General features: G+C 35.4%; 1 protein-coding gene across 1 annotated transcript in view; it reads right to left on the reverse strand.

The window, feature by feature from the left end:
* The window catches only part of ADGRL3 (adhesion G protein-coupled receptor L3), an 811,907-nt gene that overhangs the window by 130,967 nt on the left and 659,832 nt on the right, over positions 1-21,108 (reverse strand). The window contains exons 12-13 of the mRNA XM_035004902.1: positions 14,970-15,155; positions 11,910-11,948 (exon numbers count right to left, since the gene is read on the reverse strand). Coding sequence (XP_034860793.1) covers positions 11,910-11,948; positions 14,970-15,155 — 225 coding nt within the window. The remainder of the gene's footprint in view (positions 1-11,909; positions 11,949-14,969; positions 15,156-21,108) is intronic.

A 21,108-nucleotide genomic window follows, 5' to 3' on the forward strand; every position in this document is an offset into this window, starting at 1 on the left:
GAATATAAGGTAATAAATTGCTGACATCCTTTTGGAAAACTCTCCAGCAATATAAAATTTTATTTTACTCTTTACTTCTACATCTTTGTTTTTTGATGTGTTCTCCTGAATGCAATATTTCTTCATCAATACATACTGTAATCATTATGCTGAACATGGCTATTTCTTACATATTATATATACAATTATGTTTAAATATTTTTCTTCATGTATAAACCTCAGGATATGCAAAGAGAAATAAGTCTTCTGTTCTCTGCTCCCATCCACTGCTTTCTGACTATATATGTGTGTGTGTGATAGTATATTATATAATATATAATACACAATACATAATTACATATATAATATAAAATATAGTTTTATTAATTTATAATTTGAAAAAATAAAACTTTAATTCTTCATTTTTGACTTTTTGATGTAAAGGTTAACAGTTAATAAAATAAAATGAGCAAAAGTTTAAAATCATTACTGAATAGGGCACATTGTACTCTAATCTGTGTTTATATATTGATTCAAATCAAAATTTTAAAGGTCAAATGTTAGAGGAGTCTTTGAAACGGTTTTGAACTTGCAGGTTTTTTATTAGAAGTCAAGTTGAGTGACTGGTATTTATACATCTGATCAATAACCTAAGGTTCTTTTTATAATCACTGTCATTTACTATTATTAAGCATATAAAAACTACTAATCTCTGAACTCCCTTTTATATTACAGTGAAGTGTTGACATTTTCAAGTCTTAATTAAAATTAGATTATATAACACAACTGACCTTAATATAGTAATAAGACCCCTTAACAGTAGAACAAGATGAACCTAAAATTTCATAGAAAAGACTGCCTCTTTAAGAGATTCCTTGTTGCTTAAAAATGTACTGTTTTTAGCAAACTGTAATTTATTGTACTATTTTAAAATCTCATTTAGAATTAAATGATTGAATGCTGTCAAATAAATCTTTATTGTGTTACAGGAATTAAATAGAGCTATAAACTTGACTCAAACTTGTTAACATTTATTCAACAAATATTAACTAAGTACTTTCAACTGGGATGCTGCAATAAAGACAGATGTTCTCCCGTCCTTAAAAGTGATGAAAATATAGTGACGCCAGACTATTAAACAAGTAGAAACATAGCAAGCATTTTAATAGTGGAAACACATGGTTCAAGCACTGCATCGAAGAGGCTCCATGAAGTAGAATTCCAAGCCTAAATTCAACATTGACCAAAGAGGCAAAAGGTAGAGTATGTGCATAGAGATAGGGAGGGGAAAGAGAACAAACACCTCCAAGGAACTGAAAAGATTTCCTGTGGCAGAGCAGAGTACAATGGGTTCAGTGGCAAGAAAGTGAGTGAAGGCTAGTTTTCGAAGTTTGCAAGCCATGTTTGATATGTAAAATTCTTCTTAAAAGCAACAAGAAGTCACTGAAAAACTTAAAGTAGAGTAGTGATATAAATTAAAATGTTTAATATTTATTGAGTATTGGAGCACCTTGGTGGTGCAGTCGGTTAAGCGCCCAATGCTTGGTTTCAGCTCAGGTCATGATCTCAGGAATGTGAGATCAAGCCCCACAGCAGGCTCCGCACTGATCAAGGAGTCTGCTTAAGATTCTCTCCCTCTGCCCCTCCTGCTTGTGCTTTCTCTCTCTCTCTCTCTCAAATAAATAAATAAATATTTAAAAATATATTCATTGAGTATGTTCCAAATTCTCATCTGAATGCTTTATGCATCAACTCCTTTAATTTTGACAATAACTCAATGAGGTAGACATGAATATCCTCACCTTGCAGTGAGAAAACTAAGACTCAGAGAAGTGAAGTAACTTGCTACAGATTAATTAACTAACCTACGGCAGAACCAGGGTTCAAATCCATACATTCTAACTCTGGGGATGAAGAAAAGTAGAGATTCCACAGGCATTTTTTAAAAATTTATTGATTAATTAAAGTCAGTTGGTAAGGAAAATAAAGAAGCACAGTGCACAGAATTTGAACGTAGGCAATGAGATGGCATGCATTTAAAATGGAAATAAAGAGAAACAAATTTTTGTTCTTTAAAAGGTGGAGGATGCCTATTTTGAGTGCAAAGTAAAACTTGAATGGAATCAATTTAAAAGGCCTACAGAAGCCTGGTAAGGGAGGAAAACCTTCCCTCTACCCTGCCCTCTTAGGGTATATACCAATTTAATGCCAAGACCTGAGAATTAAACCATTAGATAAACAGAAGAAAAGCATACACATTTTATTTAATATTTTTATGTGCATCTAGGAACTTATATAGCAAAAATAAAGGCTTAAAAAAGCAGTTAGGACTGCTAGCTTATATAATTTTTTAAATAAAAGAACAATACATTTGTGAAGAAGTAACAAGATAAAGGAAAAAGATTTAAGCTTTCAGGAATGGTAGGTTGTGGGAAAGTAACTAGGAAGTATATAAGGGAAACTAATGGAAGATAAGGGTTAATTTCATATGTTCATTGCTTTCAGCTCAAAATAATATGACTAAGTGGCATATTTGGGGCATGTTCTTACCCCCTCAGCTGGAGCTTACTCAAACATCTCTTCTTGACATAGGTTTAGGGATCATGAAGTTAAATAAGTTGTTGGTATGTCTGACCTTACCAAGAGAAACTGAGTAGAAGAAGAACCCAATCATAGAGGAGAAAATGTAGAAAGAATGGTCAACATCTGAGATGAAGAAAGCAGAGCCAGAAGAGTGTGGTATTGCAGAAGGTAAGGGAGGAGAGTTTCCATTGTTTTCAAAATAAACTCGACCATAAAAATGTCCAAAACGCTCTTCTTGAAATAATAATGACTCTAGGTATTTTTTCTGAGAACTGGTAGAATGGTTGTGAAATAAAGAGAAAAAAACCCCGGAGAAGCTGTTCTTGAGGGACCATCAGTTCAGTTTTATAAATTTTTACTTTGAAGTAGGACATATAAATATATAAAATAATGTATGTCAGTAAAAAAAAAAAAAAAGTATATGCTTGTAAATAGCATTGTTTAGAAGTACATAAATTAAAGCCTGAAAATCTGTTTATGGGACAGCAACACCAACCTCACCCAAAGAAGAAATCACTTTGAGAGTTTGTTGTGGATCTCTGCAGACTTGTAAATATTTACACATACATACCAACAAATGTGATCACTATAATCATGCTGTTATCTGTTGGTTTTTGCTTGCCTGTTTGTTTTCTCCTCTAATATACCCCACCCAACTCTCTAAATCAACGCAAGACCTACCTCATTCCTTCTGTGGCCTAAGGAGTATTCCATTATTTGGTAGAGCAGTTTATTCAACCCATTTCCTACTGATGAAGAATTAAGTTGTTCTGTTGATGTAAACCATGATACGAGGCTACCTTGTGATTCTCTCTACACATTTATTCATTTCAGTGGAGGAATGCTGCCCCATTGTGTGGTTCTGCCACAAGTTACTCCCAAAGTCCTTACTGTAAGCAGAGAGAACAACACTGTTCTGTGATTTATAACAAGATTTATGAAAAAAAATATTGTAAAAACATGGATAAGAATAAAAATAGTCTTCTCTGGTAGGCTATTTAAGAGGCTGATAATAGTGATTGTTTTGAAGGAGAGCTGGGAAGAGAGAGAGGGAAGGCAGGATTGCACTACACAACTCCAGGGGGCATCTTCCAACTAGATCACACTGTAAGGGGCACACCCCCGAGTCAGCAATGCCATGGCCATGGTGAGAAGACATTTTTATTATTCTTACTTTTTGAATTTTACACGATGCGCCTATATTAGCTATTTAAAAAAACAACAACTACTACTTTAAAAAAAGAAGAAAAATGCTATCTGAAAGTGATTTGAAATAACCTTTTTAACAAAACGATTGCCCAAGACCATAACTAACAGAATGGTCACAAGAGAATTTTAATCTGTAGGGTTCAAAAGTAACCCAAATGGTCTTAAATCTATGGTAGGTTATTATATCAAAAATGGATGAAGATATCAATATGTACCACGATATGAGAAAAAGAAGTATTTTTGGTTGCCTCTAAGAATGCTTGCTGCCCAATAACACTCTTTGACTTAGACATAGAATCACTGTGCACTGCTCACCTATGTGTCTTTTGGAACATTCTCAAAAGAGATGAATCTTTTAGTTACTTGTCCTTCTCCTTCTTCCTGTGTAGAGATTAGGATGAAGAGATGATTGGAACCTAAGTAGCCATCTTTTCATTTTGAGGATGGAAGCCCATGTGTTAAAGATAATAGAATAGAAAAACAGAAGCAGCCTTGGTCTCTGATGTGGAATTTTCATGCTAATCCTGGACTACATTGTCTGCATTTCTTTTATATGCATATGAATAAAGCCCTGGTTTGTTTAAGCCACCTAGTTAAGTTTTTGTTACTACCAGCTGTATAAAATTTGTACATTAGATAAAGGAAAATATCAAAATTATAACTCTGGTGGGAGCAGTACTAAAAAAATCATTTGTTTGGTTCCAAGCCATCAGGCAACTACTTTACTGCAAATTACACCTTAAAACTTCCATTTCTTTTCTGACCTGCACCAGAAAAGGTAATGATAACTTCAGAAAGTAGGATCTTAAATCTGCAATGCTATTTTTAACATCATTTTCCCTCTGGTTAGCTTATGTGATCATAAAGATATTAAAGAAATAACAAAGTAAATTGATGTGTATGCTTTTTGTGTTTGCACAGAAATACTATCTATTTATATTCTATGTATTCAAAAACCTTTCTGCAGGTAAACCCTTCAGAAAGCAATGATGCATTAGAAAGGACTTTAAATCAACAATTTTACAATTAAGTAATGACCCAGGCTCTGATTAAAAAATTACAAGTGAGAATGCAACTTGGTGAAAAGAAGTGGGAAAATATTTTTGTTTTAGATGAAAACATTTTATTTGAAAACACAAGGTCTTTTTTAACCCTCATAGGAATTACTTCCTGAAGCATTCATAAACCATGTATATACAAAGAGCAGCTGGAGCATTTTGTTTATTTATAGGAAACGTGCAAAATGGAAGAAACGGAAATAACTCTGTAAAGCAGCCCTCACTGCTTGACCTGACACATTCACCCCAGGAATTTTGAGAAATTCCCAGAATGATGGTCTTTGCACACGTCAGAATAGCCTCTCCATCATCCACATTTGCCATCGTCCTTAGAGGTTTTTTAATTATTAGATTGCTGAACTGACCTGTCCAAGTTAAATAATAACCTGTAAAACTTACTCTGCATACATTACAAATGGTTTTACTGTCTTTTGAGTCAATGATTGCTTTATAACAGCAATTAAGGACTATAACTTATTGGGCAGAAATCTTAGGACTTCTGTATCTAAAGAAAACTACTCTGGTTTTGCAGATGGAAGTCACTTTCTTTGATCTCAATGTCTTTTAGCAATAGGTTCAGAGCACCCGAAACAGGCAGGGTGCAGATTTGTATTTTCTCTCTTACTGACACAAATCAAGTGCAGATTTATCAAGCTGTGAAATATATTAAGTTCACAGGGTTTTAACAAAGGGTTACCAAACCTCAAGAACCTGCTGTGATTCAAACTACTTTCAGATGTCCTTTTAATTATATTAAATGAAAGTTTGGGTTGGCTTTGATGCTTATGGGCAAACATCGAAATCTCTTGAAAGAGCTGCTAAAAGTACTCCCTGTTGCTGTAGTTAATATACTACATTGTATGCACACCACTAGCCAATTTATTCTAGCCACTTTAACAAGGATATCCAGGCTGACAGGCCACACAGAATAGTATCACAAGTCAGGCAAAGCACAAATCATTAGAGGATTCCGAAAGTTGTTTGACATGCACCACGGAGCTCTTTGTCACACAGCCAATTAAGTGACCAAACAAGGAACTTGAAAATACTCATTAATTTCTTCCTAGCAGTATAAATGGAGGTTAGAATCTTTCTTGTCTTATGCACCAAAGGCAGACAAGTAAAACGGGCGTAATTCAATTTGCACTTTGTCAAAGGTGCAAGTAGCAACTTTGGTTCACAGAAAAGTCTGCATTAAAGACCCAAAATTAAAGGAAGAGGTAAAAATGTTTAGATAGTACATATCATAATGTAGCTATATGGGCTCCGGGATTTTTTTTTTTTTTTTAATTCAGCAAAAATTGACGTTCCTTTCAATCGCTGAGAAGCTGCGTCAGCATTTCTGAGCAGATTCGGCAGCCCTTGACGTTAGTTCCTCCTGTGTGAAATGAGAACCTGGGGAGCCTCCTGAATGCCACGCTCTGCAGGTCTTTCTTGTTCCTTCAGGCTGCCCTGTGGCCTCTCTTGCCGCTTTCTCTTCTCCCTGACCTCTTCGAGCCTGACCGTGTCCTGGGGCTCAGACCTAGATTCTTTTCTCTTCTCTCCCTACACTCATTCCCTTGATGAATTCACCTAGCACTTGATGAATTCACCTGCAAATGCCGCCCGGAGTGAAACGGGGCCAAACGATTCTTTCTAGCCGGACCTCTGCGCTGAACTTCATGCTTGTCTATCTGACTGCAGACTTAACATCCGTGTTGCGCAGCTAATGGGAATCTCAAAGTGGACGTGCCCCAGAGTTGAAATTCTCGTTGTGCTTGTCCCACTTTGGGCACAGACAGACCGTCTCAATAAATAGGACTTCATCTTTCCAGCTGCTCATGTAAAACAATTGCTGTCATTTTTGGCTCCTCCTCCTCTGGCATCTCACATACCACCCCTAGCAAGTTCTGTTTGCTACCCTTAAAAAAAAAAAAAAAAAAAAAAAAGATCCTGAACCTGAGTAGTTATGTCAGCATCTCACACTCCTATTCTATTTGCCCATTATTGTCCTTGGTCAACCTGTTTCAGCCCTTAGTTTTCCTGCAATAGTCTACTCTTCACTTTTAAAACACATTAGTTCATGTCATCACTCTGCTCAGAAACCCACAGTGGTTTACTGTGTCTCTGGGAATAAAAGCCAGCGTCCTTACAATGCTCTGTCAGATCTGGGCCCTTGCCATCCTGCACATTCATGTCCCACAACCCTCTTCTCTTTCACACTGGCCTCAGGAACTGTCTATCTCTCTGCTAGAGGGCTTTTTTCTGCATAGCTGCACAGTTCACTCCTTCACCTCCTTCAGGGTTTTGCTCAAATATCACCTCAGTGATGCATTTCTTGCTTTCTTTTTCTTAGTATTTATCATCTCATATGCCATATTTTTCACATACTTACTGTATTATTTATATTCTGCCCCTAGAAAGTTTACCCTAAGAGGGAGAGCAGGATTTTGCCTGTTATGTGCATTGTTGCATTCCCAGTGCTGATAAGGTTATTGGGCCCCTGTGCTCAACTATTAATTCCTGACTGTTCTTGTTGTTAACTACTATTGGTGTTTTTTCATAGTTGAAGACAGATACTGTTTTTCCATGCTGGTGCCTAGGATAGAGATCTCTAGGGGATAATTAAGGTAAAACAAACACTAAATTAATAAATAAGTAATGAACAAATCATAGTTCCAAATTGAAATAAACAGATGGCTTGTTTCAAATACTTTGTAAGCTTTTTTAAAAAAATTTTTTCAAAGCTTTTTTTTATTTATTTGGAGGGGGGTAGCAGAGGGAGAAGCAGACTCCCTGCTGAGCAGGGAGCCCAACACAAGTTTCAATCCCAGGACGCTGACATCATGACTGGAGCTGAAAGAAGATGCTTAACCGACTGAGTCACCCGGGCATCCCCAAATACTTTGTAAGCTTTAAAGAACACAGACCATCTACCTTTGAAGAAGAAGAAGAAGGCAGAGGAGGAAGAGGAGAAGGAGGAGGAGAGGAAGGAAGGAAGGAGACCAGGGGTGTGTGTGTGCGTGCGTGTGCGTGTGTGTGTGTGCGTGTGTGTATTCATTCATTTGCATCTATCTACCAATTTTTTCTGATCAGTTCTCAACCTGATGGTGCAGTTAATAGCAGATTCCAAAGAATGACTCAAAAGATTCATATGGATAACTGTATGTTCTTATATCTTCCATTAAGCAAGGTCGACTGCAGACTCTCCAGGGAGTATGTGCTGCCTCTGAGATCTGGAGAACAAAAGGAATTGCTGATAAAAAAAAAAAAAAAAAAAAAATACTTATTTCTTTACTAGGGAAACGTCCTGCTTCTAAAGCCATGAAGAATGAATGCCAGTAATTCTTAATATTTCCTGCTAAAGAAGAGAACAATGCCCACCAATATTACTACTTAAAAAATGAGAAAAAGAGCGCCTGGGTGGCTCAGTTGGTTAAGCGACTGCCTTCGGCTCAGGTCATGATCCTGGAGTCCCGGGATCGAGTCCCGCGTCGGGCTCCCTGCTCGGCAGGGAGTCTGCTTCTTCCTCTGACCCTCCTCCCTCTCGTGCTCTCTGTCTCTCATTCTCTCTCTCAAATAAATAAATAAAATCTTTAAAAAAAATGAGAAAAAAATATAAATCTCAGTGCTGGTTACATTTAAAGAACATGAAAGTAGTTGTTCTTAAGTGGTTTGAGGTCATATTCTCCTCCCAGAGTCTCATGCATCTCTCTTTGGAGCCATGTGCATTTTTACTGGTTCAAGGACTACACTCCCAGACCCCCTGCCCCCACTCCATGACTGGAGTTAAGGACTGTGGCAATTCATCTGTACTAAAATGCCTATAATCAAGAAGACAAAAAATAACAAGCGTTGCTGAGGATGTGAAGGAACATGCATTGTTGGCTGGAAATGCAAAATGGTGCAGTCACTCTGCAAAACAGTTTGACAGATCCTCCTTTTTTTTTTTTTTTAAAGATTTTATTTATTTACTCATGAGAGATAGAGAGAGAGAGAGGCAGAGGGAGAAGCAGGCTCCCCGCAGAGCAGGGAGCCCGATGAGGGACTCGATCCCAGGACCCTGGGATCATGACCTGAGCCGAAGGCAGACGCTTAACCGACTGAGCCACCCAGGCATCCCTGACAGATCCTCCTTTAACAGAGTTACTGTATTTCCTATTTGTTTTTCTCCTCTCTTAATATGGTAATTTTTTGATCACAGAGTCCTCTGAAAACAAAAGGACCTCAAAGCAAATTATGTGTGTATTTGCACTTAATCAACAGTACAAAAATGATTATCATACAGCCATTTCAACTCAATCTCAAACAAAAAGGAAAGAAAAAACTATTTTACTCTATACTATCCCTGAAATACAGTAAAATAAATCAATAAACATAAACCAGAAGATATATCCTGACTCCTAACACCAAATAATTAAGTCAGTTCTGTAACAGAGGTATCCTGGGGATTTGGAACATGAGATTCTGAGTCAGGAATCCTAGCTTTGAATTCAAGAACCCCTCAATTACTATTGTATGATCTTGTGAAAGTCATTTAATTCCCCCTGGGCTCCATTTTCTCTACTCTAAGTTAAAAATAGCAATAATGATTGTTGTGGATATTAAATAAGAATTTATGCAAACTACCCCCCACAGTGATGGCCACATAATTACTGCTTAATAACTGCATTTATTCTCAATAATAAATCATTGTTGATGTTGAGAAAGCATTGGAGGCACGTTAGAACAGCATGTGTTAGAACACCCATAGTGCCATGGGTGCTAATGTGTGACCTTGGGCCAGTCATCTCATCTCTCCAGCTAACTCATGTTCATCTTTCAGGTACCTTCTATTTATACATGACATCACAGTAGTTATCTAATATACATATGTAACACAAGCCTTACTTGTCTTCTCTGGCATAAAACCTAACACTCTCTTCTTAAATGAAGGTATCTCTTTTGCCCAAGACATGGTAATGATTTCTTCTTCTTCTTTTTTTTTACTATGACTCATATTAGTTTCTATCTTTTGACACTAAACAAAGAATTTAGTGTAATCTAAATTAAAACTAAATGAAAAAAATATTGGACCCAATTGTTTGGTTTTGTTAAAATTCTGGAGGTGCAAGCATAATGAGTATTGGGGATTCACATATTATTTAAAAAATCAAAGCAACCACCTTTTACTTGTTCACCTACAGATCAGTTAACAGTTATCATGGTTGACAGATGATGGTCCAGATTTTACTGTGCTTTTCTGGTGAAGTAAACAAATGTAGGAAGTAAAAAATAAATGTAGGAAAGATGGATCTAGGCAATTCATAGAATAGACAGTATACCTCTAAATAATTAAAAGCTAAATGGATTTAATGGTCAAAGTCAAACCTAGAAGAATCATTACTTAAAACGTGGAATGGCCACATTTTTTAAGAATCTCATGATACCTAAATAATTATATTTTTTCAAATTTAAACATAAAGCACTTCTAGTGTATTTTATACCTATTTCATAGATAGCTCAGAATATGCTCCAAGCAGAAACACCAGGGACATTAGCCAAGTCTTTAAAATTCAAATAGACTAAAGCTTAAAGTATTATTTACCCTAGAATTTCATGGAGTAATAATCTACGTGACAACGAACAGAAGTAATGCCATGTCTTAGTGAGCAGAGCATTTCTGCTTCACAAATATTCTGTTTGTATTTGGTCTTATCAGATGTTTAGTCAATAGCTGAAACATTTATTCACAGCCAGTCAATTATAACACCAGGAAATCAACCATTGAGTAAACTGTGCTCTTAATTTTCCATCAGAGATTCATGTTTGAATGGCCATGCATTTCATAGATTTAAATACCGGAAGTCTAATCATCTCCAAGGCCCCATTAAGGGGATAGCATAGATTACAATCAAAAACAATCCTAATATGGCTCAAAAATGATCTTCAGCTTTCATTGCTAAAGAATACTTCAACTTCTCTACCTATTGTACATACTAAGAGGATAGGTTTTCATATATACATATATATATACATATATATATACACATGTATACACATGTATACATATATATATGTGTGTATATATATATATATATATATATATAAAATTACCAAAGCCTTAGAAGAAAAAACAAAACAAAACAAAAACAAAGGAATGTTTCTTATACCCAAAGATTCATTAATTTATAAAGTAAAATGCACATTATCTAATATCTGTTTGATGTAAATTATTTTCCCTCTTCTTTTTTGAAGCCCCTGGCCCCTTTCCCATCCCTTAGCTCAAGATGGCATCTAAGCCTCAACTGCCTGACTGCCCTTGAGTCTCATATCTTTTGTGGGCTCCTGTACATATGGAATTAAATTTGTTTTTCTCCTGTTAATCTGTTTTACGTCAATTTAATCATTAGACAAGCCAAAGAACCTAGTGGGAAAAAAGGAAATTTTTGCCCACCTCTACACTGCCTTCTTGCCTTCTTCCCTTGTAAAAATAACTATAAAGGTTGTTTCTGGGATCTTTTCACACAGAACCCATAAACATAGCAATGGTTTCTACCCTGCTTAGAAACAAATTATAACATGTCAACTGGAGAAAAATTACATTTGTATCAGGACTAAAATGTTTACAGTGAGTGGGAAAATAAGACAGTCACAGCATGGGTTGAACATTTTGGTACAGAAGCATGATATTCCAAATGTTCTGGACTATTCTTTGTCTTACAGAATTTTGATTATATGTCATTTCTGAGTGATTTGCTACTCAATATTAATTGGCCTAATGTATTAATGAAATGTTTTCATACACACCTCTATGAAGAAATGAGAGATTTATATATTACACCCAACTCACCTTTTAGTTGTGATCAAAATTGTCACATACCAAGTTACCCCTCCTTGTTGGTCTGTGTTCATCTTGTATGACAGAGCATGAGCACTGCCAAATTTCTTTTAGGCACATACCTTTGCAACATGTCTCTCTATTCCCACCCTGCATGCCCTCCCTGAAATCCCTTTAGCTCAACAGGGTACATTATCATTTTTCTATCAGATGCCCATAAATGCTACCACCAACAGAGACAATTCAACAACTTAACACATTTATAAAAACGCAGAAAGTACCTGGACATAGGCTCTGCAAGAGCGCTCTCTTTTCTGAAGCTGAATCCATTAAGACAGCAGATTAAACACAGAATAGAAAAAACAAGTTAGTGACAGAAGAAAACAGGAAAAATAAAAGAACACATCTACACAAAACACCTTATTTTGTTGTGCACTACTTTCTAGAAGAGAATGAAAGCTAAGCAGCAGCAAAATGTAAGCAATGAATGGCTTGAACACTAGTCGCCTGCACCTTTTCAGAATACCCAAGTGAAAACTGGATGGTATAAAGTTGTTAATGATGGGAGGAAATCTTGGAATAAATTTAGTAGAAATTAGTAAAAATCATACTTCAGTCGTTTGAAATGATTCATTTCACATTAGGTTAGTTGTTAATTCATGAGCCACAAATGAAGACATACGAAGTTAAGTAAATTATGTCAAAAATTTGGAACCCACATTGTTTGTGGTTTAAAGATTATATAGATGGTTAATATGCACCACAAACCATATGTTCAAACACAAGAAATTTTGTTTATCGGAAAAATAGAAGTGCCCATTCATTATGATTCTTTGGTTCCAAGGGAAAAATACCAACAGATAGGTAACTTCTGATTAGAAGAATGTGATTAATCTTCTGCTTTTATATCTTGAATAATTCCTTTTCACGGTTTTGACCAAAAACAAAAACAAAACAAAACAAAACAAAACTTAAACATTTTAGAAACTTCTGTGGGATAAGAAGCCTGTTTTCGTTTATTTGTTTGCAAACAGAGTGATGTTTTTCTGGGCAAAAGGTTAATAACAACTCATATTCAATCCCATTTTTTTTTTCCTGGTGATAAAATAAATAAGTAGTAAGTTTAACTGCCCTGTTTGAATAAATGACACAAAATTTCAGGAATTAGACTGTGACTTTCTTCCTCTTCCCTATTTTTTTCCTTCAGTAGCCTTGATTGTTGAAGGAGAAAATTACCCAGGTTTAAGAAGCAGTTACTCTGATGCTTTTTGTGCAGCTAATACTCTCTCAACTTTAATTCATACAGTCTTCAATGAGCATCGAGCAGTTACTCCTCTAAAGAATTAAGTGAGGAATGAGTGCAAGTAAATTGCCAATGCTGTCATTTGGATCACTGACTCGCATCTTGGTTTTGCAGGACTCTAAACGCTTCAATTTCAATGTGGAGTTCAATTGATTTGTACCAAGTTGACTTTGCAAATCTGATGGGTTATAACGGCTTCAGGGAACAGTGGGAACCACAGGAAATGAGAGCAAGCCAGCAAGCATGTGAATAACCTTTGCCCTCCCATCTCCTTACCCCATCATGCAAATTAACATATGACAGACCACATTATATAAACAATTGAAAAGAGCCAAATGGGAAACAAAAGAAAGCATTAAAAAGCTTCACAAATGGAAATTTGCCCATTATGTAGTTATTTGATATTCAGAGTAGGCAAGCTGATTAGCTGTAGCCAGTTAGAATGTGACATTAATTACCAGCTTTACCTGATATTGTCAGACATCAACACCATTTTTAAATAAAGATACAAAGTATTGCTATAACAAGTAATGTTATGGATATGTAACATTAATAGAAATTACTACTTCCAGTACATTAGGATAACAATAGCTGGCGGCAATATTCGTTAATAGCATACAGTCAGCCTGGGTAATAACACATTAAAATCACAGCATGTCCAGATTACATAGGCAGCTGTGGATTACATTTTATCAGGGACTTGGTTGTGATTCTATCAGGGGCATAAGTGACAAAAATAACTCTTTTATGCTCAGCATGAAAAAAAACTTTAATAATAATTTATATCTACTAGATAAAACAATCTGTTTTCTGAGGATGAAATTGCAGGAAAAACCATATTTGCCAGATAGAATGTCAGGCCTTCCTGTATCAAACCATCATTATTTGAAAAATTTCTTCCATCTTGATCAGTGAGACTCTTAGTCTGATGAGACACAAAAAAACTTAACATATTAAAAGACCACTCTCAAAAGTCATTTTTCATTCTAAAGGGGAATGTTCATTTAGTGAATTCCCTAGACGACTTTAGTCTGTTACTGCCAAATTCTTGCTTTTTTTTAAGGAGGAGGACTATCACGACATTCAAGGCCCTAAAATCCAGTTTCAGTAACTGATCACTTCTACTACACAAATACCTTTCAGGGAACACACGTAGCAATCCTAGTATCTTTTCATTGGGGAGTTAATTCGCCATGTGATTTTATAAGGAATAAATTATACTCCTTAAAAAGATGCAAAATATACTTTACATATTTATGTAAATAAACTGCTTATATAGTGGATAGGTTATATACAATAAACATATAAAATGCTTATGTTTATATAAGTATATATTATATACTTACAAGTAGAAATAAGAATATAAAAAATGTATCTTCTCTGAAATTTAAAAAATGAATTATTTTCAATATTTACAATTCAAATTTGCTGAAATACAATTAAACCTTCTAAAAGTGTTAACATAGTGAAGTAAAATCTGAGAAATTTAAATATCAAAAGGAAATATAAATTAAAACCTAATTACTTATCCAATGAGTTTTAAGTACATTAATTAGATTAAATTATTTCATTTTTAAACATCTTTAATGAATTGCTAATATGCTTTCTCATTGTGGCTCTTTTCTAAACTTCTACTTATTGATTAGACATTTATTTATTATGATTATTTTGATATAAAAGTATGAAAGAAAAAAAAAAAAAAATCACATTTACTCATGTTGACCTTGCCAGAATTTAGGATTCAAAACAGTAAACACCAAAGAAAATAGAATTGTAAATTCAAAATGTATAAGGAGAGATTATCACTTATTGTGTCTTTAGATTAGAGGCCAAATAGGGTCACCATTATAATAAAAGAGTGAAGCAGATTGAATATAACTAGTGATGCTCTTTAGAATGATCTGATTTTATAGAAAGAGAAAAATTAACCAGAGCAGTCTCACTGATTTTACTATAGCTTTTAAGATATATATATATATATCTTTGAAAAATTATATATATATATAGATATAGATATATATCTAAGCAAAGTCCTTACCTTGTTCAAACTCCGTGCAGCACTATCTTTTCCACCTGGGGTCAAGTTCCGGAGTTGTACATCTAGGAGGCCTACCAGCTGGTCCATGGCGCGGACTGAGTAGGTGATGTCTCCAGCATTCAGATGATTTCTTGTTTGTTCAGCCAGCTCTCTAGCAATGTTGGCAGCTGTCTCTCCAGATTTCAACTGCAATTTTGAACACAGAATAAAAAGGAAAGAGATCTTCAATAAGTGACTTTATTGGTCTCTGAGTGAACAATTGTTTTTTGCATATGAATTATAATTATCAAGCCAAGAAATAGTTTTTAAACTCCCTCTTCACCTGGAATATATGCCCTGAGTTTTCCTGTTAATCCTTTTTTTTTTCCTGCAATACCTAACTTGAAATTTATATCTTTAGGAAGCACCCCCCTGAGGAATCTTACTTCTGAAAACTGTTCTCACCTTAATTATCCATGTGAGTGGTCAAATCTAAGGTTTGCCTTTTGATTTTCTCTGTGGGTTTTTAAATCTGATGTCGGTAAGTTTGTGTTATGACTCCCCAACCATATTCTAAGTTCTCAGAGGCAAGCACAAATTTTCCATTATGCCTAATTTAGTACTTAGTACACAAAGGCTACTGACTGGCTGCTAAGATCTGTGAAAATTTTATCTCAAATACAATCCCTGCTTTTCAAAGGGTCTTCATTTTCTTATTAACCAAGTAAGAGATTTTGATCCCAATGCACTAGGTAGCAAATTATTGCTGTTTCTAGCATCTTCCTTTTTGGAAGCTATATATATGGTGACTTTTCAAGTGTATTCTATAAGAATATATCAAATTATCAACACTCCAAGGATGTTAAAAAAGAGACTAATACCCCGTGCTCATGTGAATAAATCTGGTAGTTTTGGGTATTAAGAAGATAGGGATATTTTACGCTGTAACAACTTAAATACATAATAGTGTCATGTTTACTAAACTTTTTTTTTTCCTTCCCTTTTTTTTTTCAGCAGTCCAATATAAAATTTAGGGTTAGGGATGCCTGGGTGGCTCAGTTGGTTAAGCTTCTGCCTTCAGCTCAGGTTATGGTCCCAGGGTCCTGGGATCCAATCCCGCATTGGGCTCCTTGCTCCAAGGGGAGCCTGCTTCTCCCTCTTACTGTCACTCCTCCTGCTTGTGCACTCTTTTCCTCTCTCTCTCTTTCTCTGACAAGTAAATAAATAAAATCTTAAAAAAATAAAAAATAATTAAATTTAGGGTCACACAGAGAAAAGTCCTCTCTGTAAGGCTATCTTCCTAGTAGGTATTCAGACAGCTCTAAGGAGCATGACTAAGATTCTTAGTCACATAGGTTATCATAAGTATCTTCTAAGGGATGCTTAATAAATGTTTGTAGCAGGATCAAATGCTGAAGAAACAAATACATAAATTAGAGCTATTGGAACAGCTAAATCATTAATAATCTCATCCTCAAATATATAGAAAAATCCAAATTAAATGCAAAAAATGTGTAGTAACAAAATGTTGGCAGGGATTTGTGGAAATGTCTATCACCCTCAGAAATTACTACTAGGCATATATACTTGTATAGCTCCCAAGTAGAACAAATTACCAGTGTCCATTAAATTTTGAAAACTATATAACTGAGTGATTTCTCTTATCAATTTCAGCCATAAGATATAAGATAATCCCACAGATGTAAAAAAGAAATGTCCAAAAATGTTCATTCTAGCTTGTTTATAACAGAAAACAAAATGGATTATGACCTGCAGAAAACTACTCATGTATATAAATATCATAGGATACTGTACAACAGCTTAAAAGTATAAAGGAGATCAATATCGTTAACATCAATTTTCAACATGCTCTGTTGAGTTAAGATAAATGCAAGTATAAAAATTATTTATCTCTGTCGGTTAAGTGGCTGCTTTTGGCTCAGGTCATGATCCCGGAGTCCTGGGATGGAGTCCCACATTGGGCTCCTTGCTCAGCGGGGAGCCTGCTTCTCCCTCTCCCCATCCCCTGCTCATGCTCTCTCTCTCTCTAATAAATAAAATCTTTAAATAAATTATTTATATATGCTAATATCTATTAGCATGGTATTCATGAAATAAAAATGCAAAACAACAGTAGCATATAAACATGTTATCTATGAAAAAGAAATACAATACATACAGCATGATATTTTTATATTTATTTTATATATATTTAAGCACATAGAACAAAATCTGAAAGATGGGAATCATAGGAAAAATCTTTTCTATAATGTTTAAATTTTACAAGAAGAATATGTTAAAGTATTTACTATATAATCAGTACTTTTTAGAAATCCTTAAAACTAGAAAATATCCGCACTAACTTTAACAAATTTGTAAAATATGGTCAAGGACTACATACCTAAAATACCTATAAAGCCAAATGGAATACATTATAGAGTTCAAGGAAAAGTACATAACACATTCAATGTAGATCAAAGTAGCATTCATGGCCCACTGATGGGTCACGGAAGTACTTTTTTTTTTTTTTTAAAGATTTTATTTATTTATTTGACAGAGACAGAGACAGCTAGAGCAGGAACACAAGCAGGGGGAGTGGGGGAGGGAGAAGCAGGCTTCCCGCTGAGCAGGGAGCCTGATGTGGGGCTCGATCCCAGGACTCTGGGAACATGACCCGAGCCGAAGGCAGACGCTTAACGACTGAGCCACCCAGGCGCCCATGAAAGTACTTTTAAGTGGTCACCAAGTGACATAAATGTGATAATAATTCATACATTTTAATTTTACATACAATTAAAGGCTGCTTACTGGTAATCTAGTAATCAATGAATGATTTATAAAATTTGGTATTCATTAATTCAATTAGTGAGATGCTAGTATTCGCTAAGTATTCAAATTCAGTATTCCATTTAGTAAGTCTAAACACATGATAGAAGTGCTTGGTAACTTTGAAAAACTCTTCCTGTGTGTATGAATATCCAGTAGCTGGAATTCCTATAATTGTCCAAGGGAATGTTCTTTTAATCAATGCATGATTTTAATGTGATGGCATTTGTTGTAGTTTCCATCTATGCTATTCTTATAAAAATGAATATATTTGTAGATCTTTATGGTTTTACTTTGTTAATCATTGTATTGTATAATTGTTCTATAACCTTTGTTGTTGTTATATTGTTTTCTTCTATGCCTTTATTACCACATATTATTTTTTCTTTTCTTTTTTTAAGATTTTATTTATTTATTTGATAGAGAGAAAGCAAGAAAGCACAAGCAGAGGGAGCAGCAGAGGGAGAGGGAGAAGCAGGCTCCCTGTTCAGCAGGAGCCCAATGGATGCGGGGCTTGATAGCAGGGCCCTGGGATCATGATCTGAGCCCAAAGCAGATGCTTAACTAACTGAACCACCCAGGTGCCCCACATATTATTTTTTCTATGAGAAATGTCAGGGCAGAGGAAGACCTCTTTTGATTTACTTGTTGAAAAAAATTTGAAAAAAGTTTGAGATCTACTGAACTTGGCAATATATTTTCCTTATTTCCTTTCTTTGAAACTAAGGAGGCAAGTACTGACTTTGATGAATCTATCAGGGAATATTATGAAAAGCAAAATTGTTTCTCAAACAGAGAAAAAATAAGAATTGATAACAACTGGTATTTTCATACTGTTATTTCATTTCTCTTTTTTTCTGTGTAGATGTATAATCATAGTTTTTAAATTTGTTATTATAGTATTAGGGTGGGACATGAAAAGGTGGAAAGAAGGCCTATGTAGTTTCCTTACATAAAAATTTAAGCTTTTTGTTTATGTACAGTCATCAAAAAGTTAAAAATGTAGATGACTAATCAGTCAAAATATAACTGTTCCCAACATAAAAGATGATGGTGTTCACTATCTAAGTGTCAATAGCAGATAATCTAGTGTGGTAAAACAGTGAATCAAATACGAAAATCACTGGTGGATTATCTTAAAATAGTAGCTGTATTTTAGCATTCAAGAAGTGTTTATTTATGAAGAATAAATCTAATTATGTCCACCAAAGAACTCTGAAACTCAATATTCACCGAAAAGAAAGTTGTAAGGTAAAGAAAAAAAAAAAACACTGAAGTACAATTAAGTTATAAAAATGTTTATAATAAAAATGTGGAAAGTATGTTTTTAAAGTAAAATAAAAATTGATCCTGATCCTCTTAAAACTTAAGAAATCATAGTAAAAATCTCCCATTCATTCAACAATCATTTGGACACTCGTCATTTCCTGAGGAAATAAAAATGATTGTTATATAGCTCTTATACTCACAAACCTTACATTCTACCTGTTAGGATGGCGGTGGGGGTAGGGCATAAAGACAGGTAATAATAATGCAACAATGCAATTTTAATTACAGAAATGTATATGAGGTATTATGGGAATATAGTAGAGGGGTAATGAACAGGCTAGAAATAGGGTGGGAAGGCAAGAGAAATTAACAACTAGAATAACTGTAATTTGGGAAGACAGGGTACTGTAGGTACAATGGAAAGAAAAAATACACTTTTCTACCTTCAGAATTCAATATTGATACCTACATAGTATACATTGTGTATGCATATGTGGTAAATATATATTGTATCTTACTTTAAAAAATAGGATGACTGTCTCTATAAGTTCAACAATTTATTCAGTCTATATGTTAATTGTTCTTTAATTAACGCATGAATTTCTTTTTTTTAAAGATTTTATTTATTCATTTGAGAGAGAGAGAAAGCACAAGCAGGGGGAAGTGCGGAGGGAGAGGGAGAAGCAGGCTCCCCGCTGAACAGGAAGCCCGATGCCACTTGGAGCTCAATCCCAGGACCCTGGGATCATGACCTGAGCTGAAGGCAGAAGCTTAACCAACTGAGCCACCCAGGCGCCCCTAACACATGAATTTCTAATAGCACTGGGCTAAAGTCTGAGGCTACAATACTGAATAAAATGGTTCCCAATAAAAAGGAGCGTACAGGGGCGCCTGGGTGGCTCAGTCATTAAGCGTCTGCCTTCAGCTCAGGTCATGATCCCAGGGTTCTGGGATCAAGCCCCACATTGGGCTCCCTGCTCAGCGGGGAGCCTGCTTCTCCCTCTCCCACTCCCCCTGCTTGTGTTCCCTCTATTACTGTGTCTCTCTTTGTCAAATAAATAAATAAAATCTTAAAAAAAAAAAAAGGAACTTACATACTAGCAATGGAAAGGGTTTTTAATAAATTAACTAAAGAATTATTTAATTTTAATTTTGTTGAGTACAATACAGAACACAGTTTAAGGGCATTTTACCCTAGTGTCTGTAGTTAGGAAATAATTTAGGAAGTGTTTTTCTAGAGAATAATGTTGAATGTGAGATGGAATGGGAAGGGAATTGGGTTGGGAGGTAGGGGAGGGCCTCTAGGCAGAGAGGACACTTTAGGAGGGAGTGACATGGGTCCTAGGGGAACTGAACAAAGGGGGCTCTAAGTGGGATTTAGGCCGCTGGAGAAGTGAGCAAGGGGCAGATTAAGTGGTCCCCTTCAGAAGTCATGATGAAGATTTGGGGAACTGCGCTAAGAGCGAGGGAAGGTACTAACGTGTCTAAACAGGAGTGGTCTAATCAGAGTTGTATTTGAAATCAAATCAGTCAGAATGGATTAGAGGGTTCTGGAGTGGATGAAAGGGACCTTGCTAAGAGCTCCAGCAGCAGAAGCTGTGTTGGATTAGGGTAGCAGTGGTGAAAAGTGGCCTGATTTGGGAGAGATTTATAAGTACAACAATAGGCCCACTATACCATTGGCTGTGGGAGGGGAAGGAAAGGGAGGAACTCCAAGGTGGTGTCATTAACTGGATTCTCCAACAGCCATTGTGACCTTAACATTCATAGCTCAAAGTTTGCCTTTCCAGACTAGGCTTTCACTGACCATATTCTTTCCATTTCACTACAATTCTGGATCTTCACATCTTTAGAAAATGCAGGAAGAACTCTACTTATCTCAAAATCTGTCAGTAGCTTGTGAACAAACAAAGGACAAGACTCTTCAGTTTGCTAGAAATAGAAAGACTATTTTCCAGTGACAATTCAGGCATTTCTTTTCCATATAATAGTTGAACCAGGTAATGAAGTAGGAAGAATAACTCACTTCATATGCAAAGAAATATGGAAGCTATTCAAAACTGTA

The sequence above is a fragment of the Mirounga leonina genome, unplaced genomic scaffold, assembly GCF_011800145.1.
Source record: "Mirounga leonina isolate KUSES-001 unplaced genomic scaffold, KU_Mleo_1.0 Mir_129, whole genome shotgun sequence".
NCBI lineage: Eukaryota > Metazoa > Chordata > Mammalia > Carnivora > Phocidae > Mirounga > Mirounga leonina.